The sequence below is a fragment of the Salarias fasciatus genome (assembly GCF_902148845.1).
Source record: "Salarias fasciatus chromosome 7 unlocalized genomic scaffold, fSalaFa1.1 super_scaffold_4, whole genome shotgun sequence".
NCBI lineage: Eukaryota > Metazoa > Chordata > Actinopteri > Blenniiformes > Blenniidae > Salarias > Salarias fasciatus.
The window spans coordinates 18,211,028-18,234,708 of record NW_021941229.1 but is presented as its reverse complement, the minus strand read 5'-3'; the positions used below and the strand labels follow the sequence as shown (position 1 = coordinate 18,234,708).

The 23,681-nt window shown below is 40.8% G+C and overlaps 1 protein-coding gene across 2 annotated transcripts in view; it reads right to left on the bottom strand.

Annotated features, from left to right (window-relative positions):
* Positions 1–23,681, bottom strand: part of pappaa (pregnancy-associated plasma protein A, pappalysin 1a) — a 92,287-nt gene that overhangs the window by 13,514 nt on the left and 55,092 nt on the right. The window contains exons 14-21 of one of the 2 annotated variants that reach the window (XM_030084476.1): positions 20,821–20,995; positions 13,430–13,613; positions 13,093–13,294; positions 12,758–12,992; positions 12,009–12,156; positions 11,593–11,708; positions 6,593–6,664; positions 5,399–5,497 (exon numbers count right to left, since the gene is read on the bottom strand). In XM_030084476.1, the coding sequence (XP_029940336.1) occupies positions 5,399–5,497; positions 6,593–6,664; positions 11,593–11,708; positions 12,009–12,156; positions 12,758–12,992; positions 13,093–13,294; positions 13,430–13,613; positions 20,821–20,995 (1,231 nt within the window). The remainder of the gene's footprint in view (positions 1–5,398; positions 5,498–6,592; positions 6,665–11,592; positions 11,709–12,008; positions 12,157–12,757; positions 12,993–13,092; positions 13,295–13,429; positions 13,614–20,820; positions 20,996–23,681) is intronic. The other variant, XM_030084477.1, reaches the window with a different exon arrangement.

Here is a 23,681-nt window from a genome sequence, read left to right as displayed (position 1 = left end):
TATTCAGTTCATCAGTAACTGTAAAAGTTTGATTCCTTAGAAAGTACTGGAGTTGATTTTATAGTTACAAAAACTGAAATGAATGTTCGGTGTTTTACACTTGATCGTTTTTCTTTATTGAACTGGTTTAAAAATGTGCACGAAGCTGTATTACTATTAGGTTACTGGGACATTACAGCTGAATTCACAAAGTCAGATCAAATTATTGGCTTTCAGTCCATTTGCTATTTTGGTCATTTTTAGTCTCTGCACTGCACATGTGAAACAAAAGTAGGCAGTCATACACTTTACCGAACGAACGAAAAGCAAGACAATAGCTGAGATAAAATACCATCATCATCATCACTATTTGTAATAGTTTATTGATATTTGGAATATGCACTAGGGTAATAAGTTCAATAAGAATGTGAATGAAAATTAACTTAACTATATTATGGGATTTTTTTTTTTTATGTGATACCATTATTACGCACAAGGATGTGATCACATGCTAGAGATATCTGAGCTATTTCTTCATCACATAAATTCAATTTTTTCTAATTGTGAAAGTAATTATTAAGAATTAGACAATATATACTAAAACAATACATAAACATCTATCAAAAATTTAAATATCAGTTCTCTTTGTAATTGCTATAAAATTCATCAGACAAGTAATACGTTATGTTTCAGCTGAATACAACATAGGATATGAAACAGTGACAACAAAATCTGTGACAACGAGAGGAGAAAACGATTGAAAGTGTTTGGGACAAAGGCTTCACTTGTGGTCTGGACAAAAACAGATTTCCCACCAAAGAGGAAAAACACTCCCTGTTTTCATCACCCGGCCAGTGAGTTACTCAGCTCAGCGGCTCAGAGCGGTAATGAGTTACAGATCCTCTTTGTCATATATTGTGTCTTTTTGTCTTGTTCTTGTGATGTTTGTTTTTAGAAGTTTTCATGCATCACCATCTCGGGGTCACCTGACATGCATTTATTTAGTTTGAGCAAAATCAAAATCATGTGCATATTATCTTGTTTCTGACCTGACTGGAATTATCAAACAAGGGCTGCAAAGAGGAAAAGAGATGATAAACAACTTCATTCATCGTAGCTGAAGTCACAAAACCAACCAATAAAATATAATGGAATTAAAGAAGAGTGGAGGGGACTGACATGTGGAGTACAATCTAAAAATGATTCTCTTGGTAGTACTAAAGACATTTTCTTCTGAAGTAGTTTTTTGAAAATCTTGAATAAATATGATAAAAAACAATGACATTAGCATTAAACATGTGATCGCAAACAGCATCAACTGAGCAATACTTTAAAGACTATTTACAATATTATTTAACAATGCTTTGGTGTGGATACTGTAATGGATACAGATTTGGTTAAATTATTTATTTTTAATGCATTCATTTTAAAAACCCCTATAAATGAAATTAAAACACGAACGTGTCAGTTAAGTGAATTGAATACAACAGGTCACTGATTGGCCTGACCTTTTCTTATTAAATGCATACTGAGGTTCACAACTCATAAAACTCCAATGATATGCATTTATTATGTGGCCATGTTTATTTTAGTGAAGTGGCTTTAAACTCTTTATTTTTTTGACACCTTATATTCCAGTCCTGTTTGTTTGAGGGTTAAAACATCTGGTTTAGATTTGGTCTCTTATCAATTTCATATCTCACCTTAATTCTTTTGCGTTTCCTTTTTTTTGTTTTTGTTTTTCAGCCACACGCAGGATTGTTCCTTAATCGCCTGCTTCTGGCAGCTGATAAACCAAATCATGGTTTTCAGGAATGTTGGGAATAACATTCTATGCTAGGGTCTTGGCCCAAAATTTCCCCCTAAATAACCGATAAATGAATAAACTTAATTATATTGTTAAGCAACCGAATTCTCTTAAATAACCGGAATGTCCACTTAAATTTCCAGAAATACTATGAATGAATATAAATAGATAGTCCAATTGTTGCTTCCCCATAGCGAACATTTCATAGGTTTCGGTCCAAACGTGCAGACAGTCTCCCTGCATGTTCTCCCTGTGTGCATTGGGTTTTCTCCAGTTAATCCACTAACTATACTGCAAAATCACAGCATGACACAAATAATGCTGCTAGTGATTTTAGAGTTAATAGCTTCATAATAGTTTCACTCTGGATCCTCGAAAGCCCGGATTAATTTGGATTTCTAAATACAAGCATTTAATGCGTTTCGTCCGGTCTGCTGGTGAGGTATCTTCAATCACTGTGTGAGAAAGACAGATTTTTATCGCTACCCTTTGATTAAAAAAAAAAATATGTAAGCCAGCAAATTGCCCTCTGTATATAAGTACGAAATAACTTCAGCAAATAGCTTAGAAGAGAGGTGTGTCCATATTTGATTAACCACAGCTGGCAGGCTGAGCCCCATCAGGGGAAAGAGTCTAAATAAACAAACTTTCACTGTAGCTTTAAAGGGGCCACACATGTAGGCAGTAGTAAAGAATATAGACCAGCACAGTGCACCTAAATCAAGAGATATTGAGGATTTGGATTGTAGCCCAACACCCCAAGTTTGGTTTGTGTTTATATTTGCATTTTAACTCTGTCAGAATATCAATGTTATCAGTCATCGAGAAACACTGGATGCAAAATCCTGATATAACAGTAAGAAAAGCTTGGAGTTTGTGAAAGCTAAAATAAGGAGTAAATCAAGGTCTGGGAGAAGGTTTTGTTGAGTGATGAAACATAAAAATGTAAAGATAGAGCCCACAACGTAGAAACTATAAAAACACGGAGTAAAATAGTTTCCCCTTTAGGCTCCTGATTATTTTTCTCCAAGAAAAACACAAGACCATTTATTCTCCTGGAAAACGTGTACACTGAAGATCAAGGAAACATAACATGTGAGGTTAGTTGAATTTAAAATGTACTTTTCGAGTAAAAACAGATTTTTCTTCTCTTTCTTTTATTTTTTCCTATTTTAGGCTTCTCAATTGGGAAGTAAAATAAAATGATCCTCAAAACACATCTCATTTTAAATGGCTCGATTTGTTACTTTACTTTCCAACATGAAGTGTTTAGAGTCTACCTTCTTCTGATTTCCAACCGACTCTCACCGTCTTGCCCCTGTCTGGCCTCCTCCTGTGTTTTATTTTAACGCTCATCTGTCTTGATCCCTTCTGTCTGCCCCCTCTCTCTGTGTCTCATGATGTCCATGCATCTCACCTGAGTCTTCCCCTTCCTCACTGTACATGAACCCCTTCCCCTAATGCATCAGATCGCCATTGTACCTTTGAGTCACAAAATCCCTAAACTTCCTTGTATTCCCTTGAGATCTCTCGTGTTTAGACATTTTATGTTTCTGGACTTTGTAGGACTACCTTTCAGATACTTTTGCCCTTGGTTCCTCAATAAACTCTTTGAGGTATATTAATCTTATGAGTCTGTTTTTCGGGTTCCGCCTTGATCTGTGACAGCCCCTCTTCTCACCCAGTTCACCCTCGTCTTTCTGCTGGTGCCTAATGGAGTCCATCCTCCTCCTGGGGTCTGTCAGTAAAAGTGAATTATGCAAGTTCTGGCTCGGCCCCTGCACTAGATTGAGGTCAGAAGATGTGGAGATGAGATAGCGTCAATCAAGATCAGCAAGCCCACTCGAGAAGTGAGGTCACTTCCCAGAGGGTTACTCTCTGACTTTCCATTGCTGTTCAGCTTAGATATACCAGCATCTCTCTGACAGTAAACGTATGAATGAAGCACAAAAGCAAATCATGGGCCTCTGGCCCTCCGTGTAGTAGGAGACAGATTAAGTGTGTTCGTATCTGAGCAGCCGATTGCAGCAAAATAAATGAAGACCAGCTGTTTGACCTCTTGAGCATTTCCTGAAACAAGTTATTTTTCAAGATATACAGACATTTTTGATAACTGAATAGGCTTTACTACCACATTTCACTGCTTGTGCAGTCTGGTTTACATGGTCTGTAACACTTATCCCTTTGCTTGCACTATCACACAGACACATACTCACATACAGATGTTGGTGGCTGCCAAGGAAAACGTTTGCACACAGTTAGGAGCTTGAGTGTCTTGCTCAAGGACATTTCCACACAAAGACAGGGTGCAACTGATATCGAACCCCCAACCTTGACATCAGGAGAAGACCTTTTCCACCAATAATAAATGAATGTTCGTGGACATCATGCCTGCTCTGAAGTTCTTAAAAATGAATGTAGGCAGACCTGGGAACCTGCTTTTACACTGAAACCCCCTTCTTTTCTTACATTTGTGAGAGTGGGTGTATACATGCGGGTTTGGCGTTGAAAATGTGAGATTTATTGGATTGGTACTCAGAGGCAATCTGTGGAGTTCTGGGGCAGAAAGGCTGGGAACCACAGTTCCATGTTACGAGAGCACTGCTCTGTGCCATGACTGATTCAGAAAAAGGGGGAATATTGTCATCCACATGGCTTAGGACCTAAGAGAAAAATAATCATAATTATACTCAGCGAAGGTGGACTGGTCCCAAGACTAAAAACATTGATTGTACAAAGACAGATGTCTGCATAGTCAAGAATTACTTTGTATGTCTTTTTTTTTTTCCACCATAAAGGAAATGAAGAGGCCAATCCAGTTAGACACACTGACATAGCCAGTGAGATGTGTAGACTATAATATAAATCCAGCCAGCCAGATGGATATTTCAGGAGTACAACTAAAGTCCCTCGCCAGATTCACAGAAACAGACCAGGCCAAAGAAGCAGATGCTGCGATACACTTCCAATCAGACCTGTAGCCAGCAGCTGGCTGACCTGAGCCAGACGAAACACCTCCCTGGATTCAGAGAAGCAATACCAATAGAATGAGAAAACTTTTTGACATGTACATCTTCATGCCAAAGCAGCTGAACAGTTTTTTTTTTTTCCCCCCTCATAATTATTATCCAAATTTGGATAACTGATGTAAATTCCCCTATTATCCAGCCAGACCCAAAATGATTGGATTCAAATTATTACTCACATTTTGCATAATTGTATTAACATAGGGAAACACTGGGAAACAAAATACCTCAAGATGAAAAAGACGAGGCTTAAAACTCCCACTCTCTTGGATGTGGGATCAATGATCTGTCTACCAGTAATCTGAGGTTGGATTTAAGACAAAGAGCGAAAGAAGGTGTTTAGAGATGTTCCAAGAAGTAAGATACGGGCGTCTTCAGTAGTTATTGTGTTCTCATCTCCATCCTACATACCTCAAAAGGTAATATTTGGAAAATCCAGAGTTCAATAAAGTGTCCAAGTGAGTTCAACACAGGTAAAAAGAAAAACAATCCTCACATATCAGAGTAGCGATGTATTCCTACCTCTACATTTACCAATGTGATGACTTCAAACCTCATTTTTTTGTAGTAAAAGAATGGCACTAACCTTCTTGGTCTTGACAGTGGACTGGCAGCAGTCTCCTCCATCGTAGTTGCAGAAGGCTCTGTTGTTGACTGAATCACAGTAGTTGTCTCCCATGAATGGCTGTACCGAAGCAAAGAGAGCCCAGCAATTAGAAAAAACACTGAGCCGAGAAAGTGCCACCTTCTCAATTGCTACCCAGAAGATGCCGGAAGTCTTTTTTGCTCCAGTTTTCTCTTGAGCACTTCAAGGCCGTCAGAAGTCCGTGGATAATTTTGCTGATGAATCTGATACATTAAATTTTCCTCATTTTTCAATGCGACTTTTCAAGCCCTCAGTCCGCCAGAGCCGTAAATCAAAGTGAGGATACCATAAACTATTCACTGCACAAAATGCTCCAGTAAGGTGATTTATTGGGCTGGCCCCTCCCACTGCGCTTGGATTACCAATCAGGTTATCCAGTTGGCCTAAACCGAGTAGATGATATCATCCCTTCATGAAGTGGAGTGGAATTCTTTCACGTGTTGCATTTACATGTAGAGGAAGGACAGATTTAGCACGACGTGATCATGTGCAGCAATTACTGAGGGAGGTAATACATCAGTAATTACATCAGATTAAATTAAGTTAATAAGCTTTAATGAGCCACATCTATTAGCCTGATGGGAGACACCCAAATAGTGGTTGTGTGTGTGTGTGTGTGTGTGTGTGTGTGTGTGTGTGTGTGTGTGTGTGTGTGTGTGTGTGTGTGTGTGTGTGTGTGTGTGTGTGTCTGTGAATGTTTTTCTTTTCTTTCCTTTTTTCTTAACAGATTCTGCCATATTTACAGCAATAAGAATCAGAAAAGAAAGAAAGAAAGAAAAAAAAGCATCTGTGTGGCGTTACTTCCTTGGTAATGTGTTAAAATAATATCAGGAGGCTTTAGAAGAGCCAGCTGCTGATCAAAACCTGATCTGACACTGTTCAGAATTAAATGAAATGAGATATTCTTACAAGAGATCATTCCTCATGGTCTGAACGTTTCACTTGTGCGGCATCTGCTAGTTCAATGTCTGTCTATTCCATTGGCAAGCTAATAAAACTTTATATTCCATATTTTATGCATCTCAGGTCAAGCAGGGTCAGTGGATAAGTTTATTAAAGTATTGCGTGAAAGCTGAGGCCATTGGTCCTGAAATATAAAATAAAATGTCAATCACGATCTAATTGAGGACTTACCTCACATCCTTTGATGCAGTGCAGCAGCTCTGGGTGTGGATACCATTTCAGCCCCATTGTGCAGATTATATTCTGGAAGATGATTAGAGAATTACAAGTTTAAGCCACTAAGAAATGTCTATAAATCATCTTTCTCTTAAATCACTGGTTCTGACTTAGAACCACACGCATAGTTATGGATGTGCTATTATCCACAGGTGGGATACTGTACTGTGGACTACTATTAAAACTACTTGTAGTAATGAGATGTAACACTTGATAATTGCTGTGAGCCACTTAGAAATGGATCAAAAGCCACTGTTGGCCTGCTCGCTCTAGTTTGGACAACCCTGTTTTAGGTGAAAGTTGAAGTTACTTTCGCCGAGACTTTGTTCTTTTCACCTGGATTTCAGTCTAGAAAATCCGAACCCTAACTAAACTCACTGGGACCTTTTTTGCTGCCCACAGGCACACCCATAAGAATAAGTTATCAAAAAGGCTCATATGCTACTCATGGGAGCTTTATTGGGGAAGCCATCTTTGATTTACATTGAACTTTTTCCACTTCAGAACAAAGCTGAATAAATTGATTCTGAAAAGACTTCATATATACAGGGAGTTTAAAAACCTGGGAGTGAGCAACAGAGAAAGAGAGAGCAAGAGAGAGAAACTTCTCAGATATCTTTGCAGTATGTGTGGAATCCCATCCTGTTCTCCCACTGCGAACTTCAGTGAAATTCTGCAGAAAACATTGGCGCACAGGAAAAGTGACCTGCTCGGTCCACCCTTAAGTGCAATGACTATCGTGTATGTGCACGCTGCATGTAGCTATAGGACAATATTTCTGTTCATCCCGAGTTTGCCAGGCATTGGCTACACTGCATATGATTGCACCTGTCATATACGGTTGAGAGATTTCGCTAAATTAATTACCCTGGTGTTAAATGAATAAGTAGCATGATCAAAAGGGCGTCCACTGCAAAAGACTGGTCGACCTTAGATCGGCCATTTCTCAGGCCAGCTGTGCTCCAGTACCTCAGAAAATTCACATGGTTTTTGTTTTTGTTGCTGCAAAGTAAGGTATTTTTCATTTCAGTGCTGTCAGCAAATCAATGCAAAAGCAACGGCTGGGCCTGAAGGTGGAGAGAAAAACAACTATGGAATAAAAGGACAATTCAAAGCCGCTCTACGTCCTATGGCTTTAATATCGTGATGTGGCGCCGCAAAGCAGAAAACATGCATGCATGAAGTTTGTAGCACGTTGCACACACGTGTTCAGCGCAGATGAGTTAGAGTAGCTTGTCGAGGAGTTAGCGCATTATTTTGCTTTGCAATTACATCATTGGTACGACTTTTTGCAACTGCTGTACTTTTATCCTTTTTTTTTTTTTTTTTTTACATGCGCTGCTGTGATGATGTCATCCAGAAAGTCTCCTCCTCTCTCTCTCTCTTTCTTTCTCTGTCTCTCTCTCTTTTCCCCTCTCACAGCAAGGCCGTAAATCATGATAATCCATGATTGTGGCCTGGCCTCACCCCTCACTACGTATGGGATCCTCACCCTCCGAAGCCTCCCCGGGGCACTGATACCACGTAAAAATAGATCCCTATCTCAGCGCCACCACAGACGAGGTCATGTCATATGGAAAATGACTAATTCCGCAGCAAGCCCGACAGGGTAATTTTGCTGATAAAGGGGGAGGAGGGTGCTGGGGGCACAGAATCATCAGAGATAGAGAGACAAGGAAAAGAAAAGGAGGAGGTGGATGTAAGAAAGCAGGAAAGAAATCTAAGTGGGTCACAGTAAGAACCAAAATAAGACCAGTTTAAAGGCAATAAATCAACATTACTTATTAAGGTGGGCACGGTTGACCTCCAGATCAGCGCAGAAGAAGCAAAAAGTACATTGAGGAACATGAATTCTCTTTTAGATACCATATGAAGAATCTCATCCTCCAGGGACAGTTCAAAAGTTTACTGATGTCGATTCCCCCTTACAGAATCCTGATGTTAATACAACTGTCAGCCATTGTCAGGACTGACTTTTTTCCCACCACTGCAGGTTCCTCCTGCTCTTGTCTCTTCATACCATTTGGTGACAGCCCTGTGCATATTTTATGACTCCGCTGTATGTGTCTGTCTCGCTTACCTCTTTGGCATTATCACCTTTCCTGCTGGGCTTTTTATCTGGGAGGACTATTAAACAAACAATCTCATGTTCGACAATCAAGGATCCTTTAGACGTCACTGTGATGGATGTAATGCTTTACACTATATTGAAAAAAAACTGAAAGTGTTTCAGTAATGGGCCAATTTAAAATAAGCAACCCAGGAAAAAAAAATACTCCTGAATGTACTTTATTACTTTTGCTGAGTCAGCAAAAAACTGATCGTTGTGAATTATGTGACTTGCACGCAATTTGCTAGCTCCAGAGTGATTGTTATTTCACTTAAGTCCTGTTTGCAGGAGGAGTTGAGCCTCATTACTACTCAACTCACTCAGTCTGTCTCACAGCAACATTTGGAAGAAAAAAAGCTTTAATATCACAGTAAAAACACATTTATACCAACTACTGAAGTCTGGAGTAAGTGTTTCACTTTGAAGTGACTGACCTAATTCACCAGGAGTCCGGTGAGTTGATACCAGCAGTGTCACAGCTGGTGAAATGGAGATCAGCTAAGTACAGTAGATGTGTGTCAAGTACTTGTAGATACAAAAACACCTGTGTCTGTCAGGCCCCACCTTGGGTTTATGAGTATTTCTGTTAAAGTGGCAACATGAGGATAAATTAACTACTTAAGGAAACTACAGCAGTTAAATCCATCATTTGGTAACAGAAGATGTTTGGCCGTTAAGCGGGTTGACCTAGCAAGAGGGAAAGTGGTGGTGGTTTTTAGGTCTGAGCTGAAAATTCAGCTTTTAAACCATCAAATGAGATGTTGTGTTTGGCAAACTCTTTATCATGAACAAATTATCTCCAGTAGTGAGAATGGTGGCAGCATCATGCTAAAGACTGACTCAGCCTGAACAACATCTACAACTTGGAGCAATATTTATTTTCCAAAAAAAACCACCAGCATACAGCAAAAGCTACATAGAAATGGTTTGAAGACAAAGCTCAGGCCTCAATCTAAATAATAATCTGAGGCAGAACCCAAAAACCAACAGCTGAGGAACCTGACAGAGATTGAGATGGGTTGCAAGAAAGAAAGAGTTCATCCACCAGACGTGTCAGCATGATTGAAACACATCTGCACAAACTCAGCCAAAAGTGCATGTACTAAATACTAACCTGAAGCAGGGGAATATTTGTGCAATTACTTCCTTCGGCTTATATTTTTTAAAATAGATTGGCATTATCATTCATCTCAGATGTTTAGTTTCTTTGTTCTTCCTGTTACTTTATGAGCCATTTATCCATTTAACATTCCCGTTATCGAGCATCTCCCTCCAACAAACTGATGTGAATTCAGCTTAACTTAATGAGTGAATCAATCATCGGGCTGACCCACACAGCGCTGACAGCTTAGCTCATGTGTCACAGTAACACGACAACAATCCAGCTTGTGTGCAGTATGAATGCATCCTGACTGAATGAGACGATTAAAATGTAATTGGAAACTTGGAACTGTAATGAAGTGCCAATATTCATCACAAGCAACAATATCTGCAGTTATCTGCAGGTAGCAATGAGTAAAACACACATAGCTGTAAAAAGTTACAGCTACTGCTTTTAAAACCCCCTCTCATCCACCACTGCTTCACAGACTTCTTTCATGCAACCCACTGCCCCCCAGCAGCATCGCCTAAAGTTTCAAATTACCACGGAGTCCAAATCATATCAATTACACAAATAATCCATGAAAAACAGATCATTTCATATACATAAGGCCCGTCCCACTCCTCTCCTCTGACATCCAGTGCAAAAAGTTGCTGACTCAGTGTGACTATGAAACAAGGAAACAAATGTTGTAAGGTTGGGAAAAAAAGAAAAAAAAAGTGAAAAATACAGTCAGAAATACGATGTGTTCCTTTACTCAGCTGTGGCTTCTCATTTCTCCTGCTCTTGTTACCAAACTCGATGTCATTTGGTAAGCTCTTTCTCCGACTGCACAGCTAAAAGGGCATTAAGATGACAAAAAAAATCCTCAAAACAAATTGCACATTAGTGGCATTGATCAAGTCAGAGGGGGGAAGAGTAAAATTAGAAGATTGGGTACAGTCTAGTACTGTCTTCATGCAGCAGCCCCACATGACTACACAAACCACCTGACCCCACAGAACAAGCTTCATAAAACTCTCAAATGACACAGCGGCTGTGACTTGCACCTCCTCAGGGACAAAATGTACAGCTGTGTGTTAAGTGACCTTCCTCATCATAACCTCTGACCTCTGGTTTTAGGGTGTGTCATATTGTGATGTTCCTGATAGCATCAGCATTACCTTCCAAAGATTTGCGATAACAATGCAATATGAGATGCGATGAGCCTTAAGTTTAAAATGTGATTCGAACAGATTTTGAAATGCTTTGTTTGAAAACTTAAGGTTACTGCTGATGACTAGCGAGTTCATAATACTGTTTACAAGTCATGTGGGAATTATGTGAAAATGCATTGTTTTGAGAGTGAATTACGGCAGCAAACACAATGATTACATTACCGACTCATCGGTGTAGCGACAATGCATAATTCCCAAAGTATTTTTTTACATGCTGTTGCTCGTCCTCAGAGGTAGTTGTCAAGTCATATTTCGGAGTGGGAGGAAAGAAGGAGGCAGCATGTTTTCATAGTGGCTGTCAAGAATAGAATAAAGCGTTTAAAGGGTTGCCATGCTTCCTGACAAATATTTGTACGGCGATGGGCACCAAAGACAGTCACAGGCTGGTATTTTGTATTGTGGGGAACAGAGTCAGGATGTAGGCGCTCGATGTGAAATTCCTTGCATGAGAGTTGTGGATGGCAGAAGTTTGTGAAGTGCGTCTGTCAGGGCTGTGAGGCGGACTCGGACGCATGCACGGACTTACTTTGACTTTATGCGGGTTCCTCCAGTGCTCTCTGAGCACACGATCTACCGTCATGTTGCTAGGGAGGATCACCACGTCATTGTTACCCTCCCTGCATGTCAGCTCGCACTCCTCACCTGTGAGCGTGACAAACATTTCCAAAACAATGAAAGAACGCATAAAGCACAGCCATGGCACGAATACTATAAATCAGGAAGTTGTGAACTCATTAGTAACTCAAAGGTACACAAATGTGACTTCTGTTGATGTTCATTAAGAGCAAACAGTCCAAACTGAAATGGTGTGAGTAATGCGGACGTTGATGAATAACAAAATGAGTAACAAAGGCGGCTGTGAGTAATATGAACAACAACAGATGATGTCAGGAGTCATAAAATAAATTGTTGCTGTCTAAAAGCGGGTTTGTGCTTACAAACCTATGCCGTGTCCTCGCTTGCATGAGTACTGCAGGCTGAAATGGAGGTTTTGAGGTAAAGAGCACTGGCCTCTACTGTTCGGGCACAGGCGGAATGACCCTGTCCAGTTTCCATCCTTTCTGCAGCGGATCGCATTGGGTCCCGCCCCCTGAAAACAACACATGTATTGACCGATAAATAGTTATACACACACAGGCGCACACACACATACACACACACACACACACACAATAGAGCCAGCAACACTGAGATGGCTTCCCATAGCAGACGGGGAAATACAATCCAATTTTTATCAGGCATCCAACCCACAACGCCTGAGAGGCAGAACAGATTAAAAGGTGTATACATTTCAAAAAGTCTGTGGTGGCAGGGCTATTCTGGAAATCAATAGCAATCTAATTAGCATGGCGTCAAATTGAATAGGGCTAAGGGAGACAGAAGGAAAAACAAGCATTATGAAGATAGTGTAAAAAGTACAGTGATAATACATTGTGTGTTTGGAGAAAACTCACTCCTCAATTAATCAAACATGCAGTTTATTATTAGCTGTCATGAGCAAGCTGAATGATCATTGATTATGTTCATCCTAACTGTAACATCTAAAATTAAGACATGGTAACAGTAAGAAAGCAAAGAAGAGAGAAAGAGAGAAAGTCCACTACTTTTTTGGAGGGTTTTTACTTGTGAGAAAAATAAGACAAGAACATTGGTAAAGCGGGAATAGAAAGAGAGGAGAGAGATGGACAGACCTGCTTGCATGGAGCGTGAAGCAGCCTCACCGTATGGGTAGAGCCTCCTGTGGCGGCGATAGCGGTATTACCGGCAGGATCAGAGCAGTTGAGTCTGCAGACGCTGTCGAAGCGGAAGCCGTCGGTGCAGTGATAGGAGCCGTGGAAGATGGGAGGTGGAGGATCGCAAGTCACCGGCTCGCATGCCCCCTCCAGCCAGCTGCCTTCTTCTGTGCACTGGCGCTTGAAAGCTCGCCTTTTAGAGAAAGGAGATGATTAATGGAATCGATTTCAAGCCTTTACTTTGCTGAAACGAGATAATTAAACAATGACCATTTCCAGTTCATTCTTTTTACCTTTTGGGTTTGTTGGTGACGTGATAGCCTGGCTTGCACTTATACTTGCAGAGCGTGCCAACTTTAAGGCCTGTCTCGTTGCAGCGCTTGGTCTGCAGCACGGCGTTGGGTACAGGAGGCGGCGCCGGGCAGCGGAGCTCACAGAGGGCCTCTGGGAAGGACCACAGGCCATCTTCAAGGCATGTGAGAGTGTTGTTTGTTCCTGGTTGGGAAAAGGAGAGTAGGAAAGTTGAAGAATGATCATTTAATTCTAATCAGCAACTCAAAAAAAAAAGACGCCACACAAGAAAAGAGAGGCCTAAAAAGTTTTCCTGCCATGCTCCGCTATCCAACTCACCTATTAGCTGGGCCGGCTCCCGACACTGAAAAGTGATCTTCTTGCCGTAGGTAGTGCCGTCTGGGAAGCTGAAATTGGCAGGGTGAACGTGGTATTTGTCTGGAAGGCCGCAGTCCACCGGCTCACATGAAACCTGTTTGTTCCACTTCCCGTTCGCACAGGTTATAGTCACAGACGAGTCGGACTGGGGGGAAAAAAAAAGTATAAAGAAGAAAAAAAAGGGGAAAAGTGTCACAAATAGAAAGACAGAACAATTCTGAAATAGACATTATGCCTAAGAATGCTCTAATTTAAACACTGGTGTGTCAGATTGATGTCCTATAAATGTTTACCTCACAAAAAAAAGGCGACAGCAATTCAGCACTCGCACCAACAGGCTTCTAATCAGTGTGTAACCCAACAAAGCGTGATGAGGCTTAGCTTACTGTATGTCAGTAAGCCACATAGGCTACTCAGCAGCTCAGGTAACTGCTGATAGCATTTGTAAGGTCAAGTCATGCCACTCAGACAACTGATATCCAACAACTGCACAATCAGCCCTAACTCAAAACAGATTGACTTTGGTAGACGTGTGACAGCTTCTGAGAAACACACACACAGAGAGAGAGGGGGGGGGGGCAATCTTTCACGACTGGAATAACCACCTCCTGGGATTTATACGACATCCCCGAGTTCTCCTCGCTCCGTTTCTGTGCAGCAGCAATACTGAGAAAGTCGTTTAAGTCAGAGCAGAGCTCATATGTTCTTTTTTTTTTTTTTTTTTTTTTTTTTTGTAAGTAACAATTTTCTCTTTGAGAAAAGATTAACCACAGAAATGTTTATCAGAGAGTAAACAATCAAAGTAGAGAATAAAGGGCACTAAAGAGGTAACTACACAATTATTACTTTACTAAATATATGGTAAATCTCTTAGAGTATATTCGTGCAAAAAGGCCAGTTTTTCAGCTTCTCGTTTTGGGTAGGTTTACAGAACCAGGACAGCCTACCTTAAGTTTGCAAGCCTACAGAGTGCAACAACCGAAGTGATTACGCTCTTGTTTTTGGAATTTTGGTAAACTCTTGAGTACCTGGAGGAAATCCACGCATGGAAAAGACTCAACAGTCAATCCCAGAAGTGGTAATAAAAGTCTACTGAGACAGGTTTAAGTCCTCTGTAGCCTGAGTGAGACTTCCAAATGACGCATGTTTTTGCATGGATTGTGTTGTTGTCGGTGAATAAAACACATTTTGTATTAGTTCCATTTGATGTATCAAGACAGTGCAACATGTGTGCAAACTTGGCTGTGTTTGTGCTAAATCACAGAGTGCAATGATGATCACTGATTCCTGTGTGAAACACAAAATATGTTCGGTTAAATGAGGTCCTGGAAGCAGAATATTGGATATTCCCATGGTTCAAAACATTCCGTCTCAAAATAGCAAACTATTAGCAAAAACTTTCATCTTATGTCAATTTTCTATTAAAAAGCTCTGATTCTTGTAAGTTATTTGGTTCTTTCCATTACATTTCCAGAGATGACACAAAAATGCATCATCCAAACCTCAAAAATGTTTTCGTCATCTTCCAATAAACAGCACGGCGCAACGGGAATTCATATACTGATGGCTCTGCCAATAAATCTAACAGCGGTGTTGTTAAAGCTCAATCATCTTGACTTTTCCTTTGGAGAACAATAAAAGGCAAACCTGTGTTTTCATCATCAATTACCCAGCACACCCTTTTCGGTTGACTTTAATGACGCACATCTTTTTTAAAAGGAGGCCAAATTTTAAGGTTGCACAAGCTGGACTCACTTAGCATTATGTATCTTTTTCTTCATAACCTGCACCCTCTTCCCATTATCTTTCATCTTGATCCCATTATATCTCATCACATAACAGTATCGGATTCCTTTAAAACAAATAAGCTCTTTTCACATTTTGGATTTCCAGCAAAGTAACATATGCACTGCATGTGCGCAGCCTTCTGAAAAATAACTTGACTAAGTGTTGAGAAAGTCATTACGAGAGGCTTTGAAAAAAGCCTTTATGGAAGTAATGGTGTTTATATAGTGGCTTTAGGTATTAGGTACATATGTGAGATTGCAATGTGCAGGTTTTGGTTATAAATTTAAACATGCTTGTTTTAAAACTGTGGCCGAAGGGAATTCACATAAAAAAAAAAACTGCTCTCAAAAACATGAGAATATATACATCCATCCGTCTTCGTCACCATTCTATCCCATTCAGAGTAGCAGGGCCACTGGACTGTTTTTGCACATTCTTTTATCTATCTGTGTGATATATTATTGCTTTTATAAAGATTGTATACAGTTTAAGAATGGCCCACAACGGTGACTGATTAGCAGTGGGATTCGAACATGCAAACCTCTGATCACAAGTCCACTTCTCTAACCTCAAGAGCCTGAGTGAATAGGCTCATTGTGCACATTTGTGTGTTTTTTGAAAGTGATCGGATTCCACGAGGAACATTTGTGTGAATAACCTGCTGGACACTGTGTCGCTTAACAGTTCATTTGCTTGTATTCACATGGGAACGACTGGACGGAGGTCCGAGTCCCAACAAGCGCAAAATGAAACGTGAGACCATGGAGTCGGACGTGTTGGCGGATGAAGTGATCAAACACATTGGTGTACTTTAACTGATAAGAGTAAACTTCACACATAATTTTGTGTGATCCGGAAGACAAATCATAATTACGGTAAGTAAAAGAATCAAATCTCCAGTGTACGTTACTTATCACATCTGTGCTTATTTTTATACTCGCAACCCCTGAGTGGGAGGAAGTTTGGAATCACAGATGACAGATTCACACAAAAATCTCAGATGATCATCTCGGCAGCACCTCCGTTGAATCTTTAGGCTAAAAACAAGCCACGCTTTGCTAAAAAGACAGACGAGAGGCCAATTGGAGTGGGTCAAATAAGATTTAAAGGTCTCTAGGAGCAGGAGACAAAAGATTGTCTGATCTAAAACAACTTCTAAAGCCTTCTGGGCGAGGATCCAAATAGTATGCGAACAGGCACTGTTGATCACCTGGAAGACACTACCCCTGCAGTGAAACATGGCAGGAGTGACACAATATGAAGGGACTGCTCAGAGGCAGGTGAGACTGAGCCGAGGAAAGAATCAATGCAGCCAAATAAACAGACGCCCCCAAAGAAATCCAGCTCCAGAGGGGACATGAATTGAAATCGGGGTGAAAGGTAACCTTCAGCTTTAAGGTAAAGATCTTAACTGCCCCCGAATGACCCGCTGAAAAACAGATACAAGCTTCATGAAATATCTATAGAGGGACTCAAAGATGGCAGTGCACCAAAAACAAGACTCACCAATGAAGCATCAGGGTTGCAATGGCTGTCAAGCTTGAAAACAAAGCGATCATACTTTCCAGTTTGCATCTCCCTGTGCGTGCATGACTTTTCTCCGGATCCTCAGGTTTCTTCACGCAGTCCGAAAACATATGCTTGAGATTGATGTGTGACTCATGAGTGTCTGTCATTCAGTGTTAGCCCTGTGATGGACAGGTGATCTGTCCAGGGTTTTTCTCGCTTTCACTTATTGCCAGCTCGGACGGGCTCCAGGACTGCGTTTAGACAAAGTCCTTCTTTGAAATAAAAGATAGAAGAATGGATGCTTTAAAAAATATGATTTCACTTTGTTATTGTGAGTTATGGAAAATAGATGAGTTAAAAAAAGGAGGAAACTTTTTTCATGTGAGATTTTGTCTGTAACACAGTTACATGACCGAAGAGTGAAGGAGACTGCATGAAGTGAGTATATAGAATAGTTGTGTGTAAATGTGTGAGAATTTTCCTCCCTTAAAAACTTTTTACAGCTGACTGTTTCTCTTCCAGTAGCAATCTTAACAGCTTCTGGCTACTCAGGCTAATTCAAACCAGACAGAACAACAGACACATCGACCAACGCCACTGACAGCTTCTTCTCTCAATTTAGAAGCCTGAATATGTTTGGACGGCATGCGAACCAAATCACACACACAGGCACTGCAATGGCACACAGTTTAAAAATGTCTGTTTATTTTTCATACTTTAGTAATCAACCTCAGGGGAAATTACTGTAACGTTTGATGGCACTAACTAGAGGTCTTCGACTTTTATGAACAATGCTTATTAATATTATCACCCCCCTCTACCTTTAGCACAAAATACACAATTATAGCAGTAGCAGTTGTAGTAGTAGTTATCATATTCTAGATTTCATGGAAAAACACTTTTCAGAGCTTTCTCTTTTCTTATTTAGAAAATGATTTACTTTGACATGGAGATTTTATCTGCCTAAAATAGGCACAACTGTTTTAGCGACAATTTATCACGGACAAAATTCGGTTTGCAAAAATAAAGTTTTCCTTCCATTTTCAGATAAGTACCTGGCAGCACACTTCCGACCAGGAAAAAAAAAAAAAAAAAAAAAAACGCAACTATGCGTCATTTTGAATGAAATCCTCTGAGATGCAACAGGGTTTAATCAAGTTACAAACAAATTATAGTTAATCACTCCTCAAATAAGTAACTTAAAAAGTAACAGTATCACTGTGATGAGTTACTCCAGCTGGACGCATGTGCATAGATTCATATTGAATTTATATAAGTACATCAGCAGTTCCTGTTAATGGTGGACAGAGTATTTTAACTTCTACCTTCACATTTCCTCTATATGTACATTAAAGTTATCACTGAGCCAAAAGCAGCCAAAAGGTGTGATGTGGTCACAGTGAGTTACAGTACAGTGGTTTGGTCAGCTGCTGTTTAGTGGACAATTGTCAAGCCCATAGTCTCTTTTTTTTTTTTTTTAAAGGAAAAGTCTGTGAGAGTTAGATGTGACTTTTTCTGCGCCAGCACTCAGTGTTCCCTAACCACTTCAAAGAGGGAGGCAGATAGGAAAAACAGACAGCAATAAAAAACACATATACAAATCAGGCAAGTGAGGGAAACAGATTTGTTCCTTAGATAGCATTATCTAAGAAGGTGGTGTTCCCAGAACCACTTTGACAGTACTGAAAGGAGAATGTAATTGGCTAATGAAAGGAGACAAGATTGCGCTTTACGCTGCACTTTTCAACCTCAGCGTGGAGAAGTGTGCATCTCTGTACTGACTGGTGTGGCTGAATGAAAAATGAACAAATAAAATTTAAAAAAAAATAATCATAAAAATAAAATAAAGAGTCAAAAAGAGGACCAAGAGACTCATAATTATGACTCATTCATACACAAACAAATGGCGACAGCAGCCATGCAAGGGACTTTTATATATTGGCAGGGCAAGATGGGAATCAAACTACCAATCCCTGCAATGGAAGAAAACCAGCGCTTAACAACTGAGTTGCAGCGGCCTTGAAAGTACGGTTACTTCTGTGATTTTAATTCCTTGAGGGTGTAATGACATCCTCGGATCATTTCTATTAATCAACTGAAAAACGTAACACTGTATTTACATTTGATAAGGAATTAAATTGTGTTTCTTGTGCAGTTTTAAGTGAAGACTTCTTTTATTCCAGCAATTTTAGTCTTTTGTTCATAGTTGGCAGCTCAGGGAAGATCACAGTTATGTCCACATCTGGACTTAAAAGCTAGCAACAAATACAGCTGCTAAAAGTTACATTCAACTCTCAAAACACTGAAAGGTTTATGTCAAAGTTTAACAGCTCTGGCCTTGGTGTTCATACATCGGGGGACAACATCTGAAGAGCTCAAAAATGTCCTAAACTGAAAAAAGATTTTTGGTTTGGAACAGATTAATAGTTTTTTGTTAAACGGTATTCACCATGAAAGTGAGACGTTTGATTTCTTATGTGAACAAAATATAATTCTAAAAAAAAAAAAAAAAAAAATAGATTTGATAAGTTATTGTTGAGTGAACATAAACCATCAAATTGTGCAATAAAAAGAGCTCTGTGCATCCTTAATAAAAATTAATTTGTATAATTGTAAAAGTCATGCTGGCTCCAGCCCTGGAATACACATACAAGATGCACATTTTTTTGAGTGGATATACTGTACACGAGGAGATTTGGGCTTTTAGTTGGAAAGAAAAGACATCTGACTTTGTTGTCCTGGAAACACTCCAAGACACCCATCACAGTAGAACCATGTGGAAACATCACATATGGCAGACCGTAACGTGATGGTCAACATCGGAACTAAAAGCCTTCATTTCTGCACGACATTGTCTTTCCATTGCCAGCCTCTTTGCTTAATCTGAACTCACACGCAGCCTCATATGAAAACACAAACACACGCAGATACGGCACACAGGCACGCATTTTCCAACTGAAGTACACATAAAAACTAAATTCAGCTTGTTTTCTGAGAGTCCCATCTCTCTCAGGGAGCATTAATAGATTGTCTTGCAGACAGCTTTACAAAACCGGGGAGAAGGATAAAGCGTTTATATGGCCTTTACAGCAGCTTGGCCCCAATCCAGAAGGTTTACGATGTGGTGTCAACTACCCTGTTTGTTTGTTTACTTGTAATGTGCATGCATCTGTGTGTGTGTATACTGTATCTGTCTGCATCTGTGTTCTGTCTATGCGAGAGATCGCTGTCTTTGTGTGTGTGTATCCCGCGTGCGCATGTGCGTGCACTTGTATGTACGCACTGATATCTACATGAAAGCATTTAACGTGAGCCGCTTCGTGAGCGCAGTAGCAAAAACCTGCCCTTTAACAGAGACTTCAATGTGTGCAAAACGAGCGAGGAGAGCGAGCGAGCGAGCGAGGGAGAGGGAGCAGACACTATGCTATGATGTCATCGTCCCGGTGGAGTAGCAATACAAAGTGACTGTTTGAGGTGATGGTGCAGCGTGCTCAGCAAGACGCTAAACACTTTCATGTCCGCTTGTAGAGCAGGACACACGCGTGTGTTCCGTGTGCGCGTGGGAGCGTGCGTGTCTGCATACATGCGGCGCGTGAATGCGCGCGTATGTGCATCTTCTCTGCTCGTATGTGTAGCAAGATAGGAGCAGGAGGAGGAGGAGGAGGAGGAGGAGGAGGAGGAGGAGGAGGAGGAGGAGGAGGAGGAGGAGGAGGAGGAGGAGACTCGGGCTCCACTTCCCAGTGCAGCACTCATCTACCTGGATGTTTATGATGTCATTCTCCCTGGTGGCTCGCCATGCCAAGCCTAGTTTTGCAGGTGACAAAATAAATGCAGAGACAGAGGACAAGGCAGACTCTCCTGGACCCTCGCTTGTGGAAATTTCACTTCTTCATTTTGCACCGGTGCATTTTCATGTGCACGTTGACAAATCCGAATGCGTGTTCCATATGCTACTTTTTTTTTTTTTTCCCCTGCACTTAAGTGTTTGCATGTGTGCTGCCGTGCGTGTGCTGAAAGGTGGGCTGGAGAGTGTGTGTGTGTGTGTGTGCATTCACCTGGCTCTTGATGATATCATCATCCTGGTGGACTTGCAAAACATATCCAGAGTTGCAGGAGATGGTGCAGCGGTCTCCATTGTAGAAGTGGCGGCCAGGGCTACTGCACTTTAGCTCTGCATTGCGGATTAAGGGTTCCTGGCAGTCAATGGCTTCACACGAATAATGTACACAACTACGAGGGATTGTGTGTGTGCGGGTGCGTGTGTGTGTGTGTGTGGGCAGTTGGTGGGGGGTGGTGGTGAAAGAAAGTGAGAAAGGAACAGAGAAAAGAGAGAAAAAAAAATGATTAAAAACACTTCAACTTACAACCAGCCATAAATTTTGAGAGTAAAATAACACTGCAGACTTCCAAACATCGGAGCACACTTTCTCACAAACAGACAAGCTGCGCATCAAGTCAACCACATCCATCCATCAATGACTGCTTAACATATCAAATCAATAAACCACATGGAGGAAAGATTGCCATATTTGCTATGTGCATAAAACGGGGTTGTCTTTGTGCGCGTAGTTTGCGAATTGAGAGCAACAGGATGGATTATGTGTGGGCTAGAGTGGTAGAGTTTGGCCACAGCTCCATGTTAAGAGCCTGATGGTGAAGGCATTTAATGCTTTTGGAATGTTTGGATGCCCAAGGCACCTTTTTACAGTCCACATTCTACAGTATAAGGTCCCCTCATGAAGGAGAGGGAGAAGAAGGATGCAGAGGGAGAGCGAGAGAAAGAGGGAGAGAGAGCATGTAAGAAAATACAAGTCTGGAGAAACATTGTTAAACTCGCCCCAGCGAGAGTGGAGTCGCTATTTTCTCCTTTCAGCCATTCATTTCCCTACTTCTGTAGCAAGCATAATATTTAACTTTCTTTGCATTATTCCCCCCAGATTATTAATGACCTTATGCATTTATATTATTCCACATGTCCTTCATTTCCTACCCTTCTGTCCCTCTAGCTGTGTCTGACAGAAAGCTAAGCTGAGCAGGTGAAGACTGGTGATATAAAACACACTAGTAGCAGTCCCTTATGTCTAGACTCCTTGAGGACAAGGAAAGCCTAGAAACCTCCTCGGTGGACACTTTGGCTTTGAACAAACTCTTTGTGGTTTTCTGCTAGTCGCTCTGGAATTTATGACATAAATTACAATTAACTACCTGGAAAACTATCCCCCTCCCCTGCAAATGAGAATACAGTACCCACCGCAAGAGAATAGTATGACTAAAAGGAGAGTAAAACAGGACAGTAAGACCAGAACAAAAACTTTCTGAATATCACTCTTAGATTAATAGCCAAAACTGAGCAGTTCTGCAAGAAAGAAGAGGTGATGAGAAGAAAAAAAAATGAAGGAATAAATGTAAACTGAGAACCAAAAGGTGCGAAAAGCTGAGACAAAAGGGAAAACATACATGTGCATGTGCTTGCAGACAAGCATGGAACATAAAACTGAGTCATGTTAATAGCTCCTGTTGTTAACAACTCAGGGAAAAAGGGATGTGGTGTTTTGTAGAGTATTACGGGAAATATGCTGCTCAGCCCAGGAGAACGAGAGAAGGAAAGAAGGAGCGGGAGGCACAGAAAAGGGGGAGAATGGCAAGTCAGTAAGAGAGGACGATGACGTGAAAGTGAAGGATGAGAGGACAGGACAAGATAGCAGCTATGATGGAGGAGGAGGAGGGGAGATGTGGAAAAGCAGGGGGTGAGACGGGGATGGAAATGAAGACAAAGCCAAGCAACATGCAGGAGAGAGAAAAGAATGGTTTGGAAAGTGATCTGTTGAGATCAGGAGATGATTAATTACAGTTTATTAAGAAACGAAACAGATCGATAGCAGAGAAACACAGCTGGGTTTCTGGAGAAAAGTTGGAAGGTCACGGCACTGAATAATAGCCGATTGTTATACTATTATAATGAAATTCAACTTGTAGCATGTTCAGAAACTTCTGAGGATAAGTGGGATTGACTCGCTGGCTTGTCTTCATGTAAGCATAATGGTTTTCAGGAGCCTCGAGAAATTAAATGAAGTGGAGGGAATATGAAAGAAAGAAAAAGTCAGCAAGAACTCCGGGAGAAAGCGGACTACGTCCGTGTGTGTGGTAACAAACAATTTCCTGGCTGATGCAGATACACAGCAGTTTTAATCTATTTAGGTACTCTTGGATGTCTCCCTGGCACACAACAAAAGCCACAAACAGCTCTATCTCTCCACACAGAACCACTGACCATCCATTCTTTTTGTATTGTGGGGTTTATTAGTGCATTTCTTGTTGAAAGGCGGGTGGGAGCATCGTCCCTATGAACTGCCTCATGCATGACAGTGGTGTGGAAATTGGTAAATTGTGGTTCTTGGTGTGTGTGTGTATGTGTGTGGTCTGGTTTCTGTGTGTGTGTGTGTGTGAGGAATGACATCATGTGGTCAGTAGTTAAAATTAAAGGTGGAGGACAATTTCAATTGTGATTTCGCAGCTGAAAAAATAACAGTTAAAGTCTCAGTGGGTTTTATTAAATATCTCAAATTTAAAAACTGATAAACTGATGCTTGAGTCACGCAGGAAAGTAGAAAATAAACTCAAGCCATGGACCATTTACTGAATCAACAACTTTAAGTTAAAACGAATCAGCAACAGCCTGAGTGCACTGTTTAACAATACAGGAAGAGCATGTTATTTTCATGCTCAGCCCGAGCAAACTGGGAGGTAAATAAGATAGAGTGCTGGAGGGCTTTTTTGTTGCAAATTTGCAAAGTCCTGCAACAGGTCCAAATTAGTTGTAAATTCCCCAGATTTTGCTCATTATTGCTGCATCTTGGGCAGATGTCTGAGATTAAACAGCTTGCTGGCATCATGACTGGATGCATACTCGCCGGTG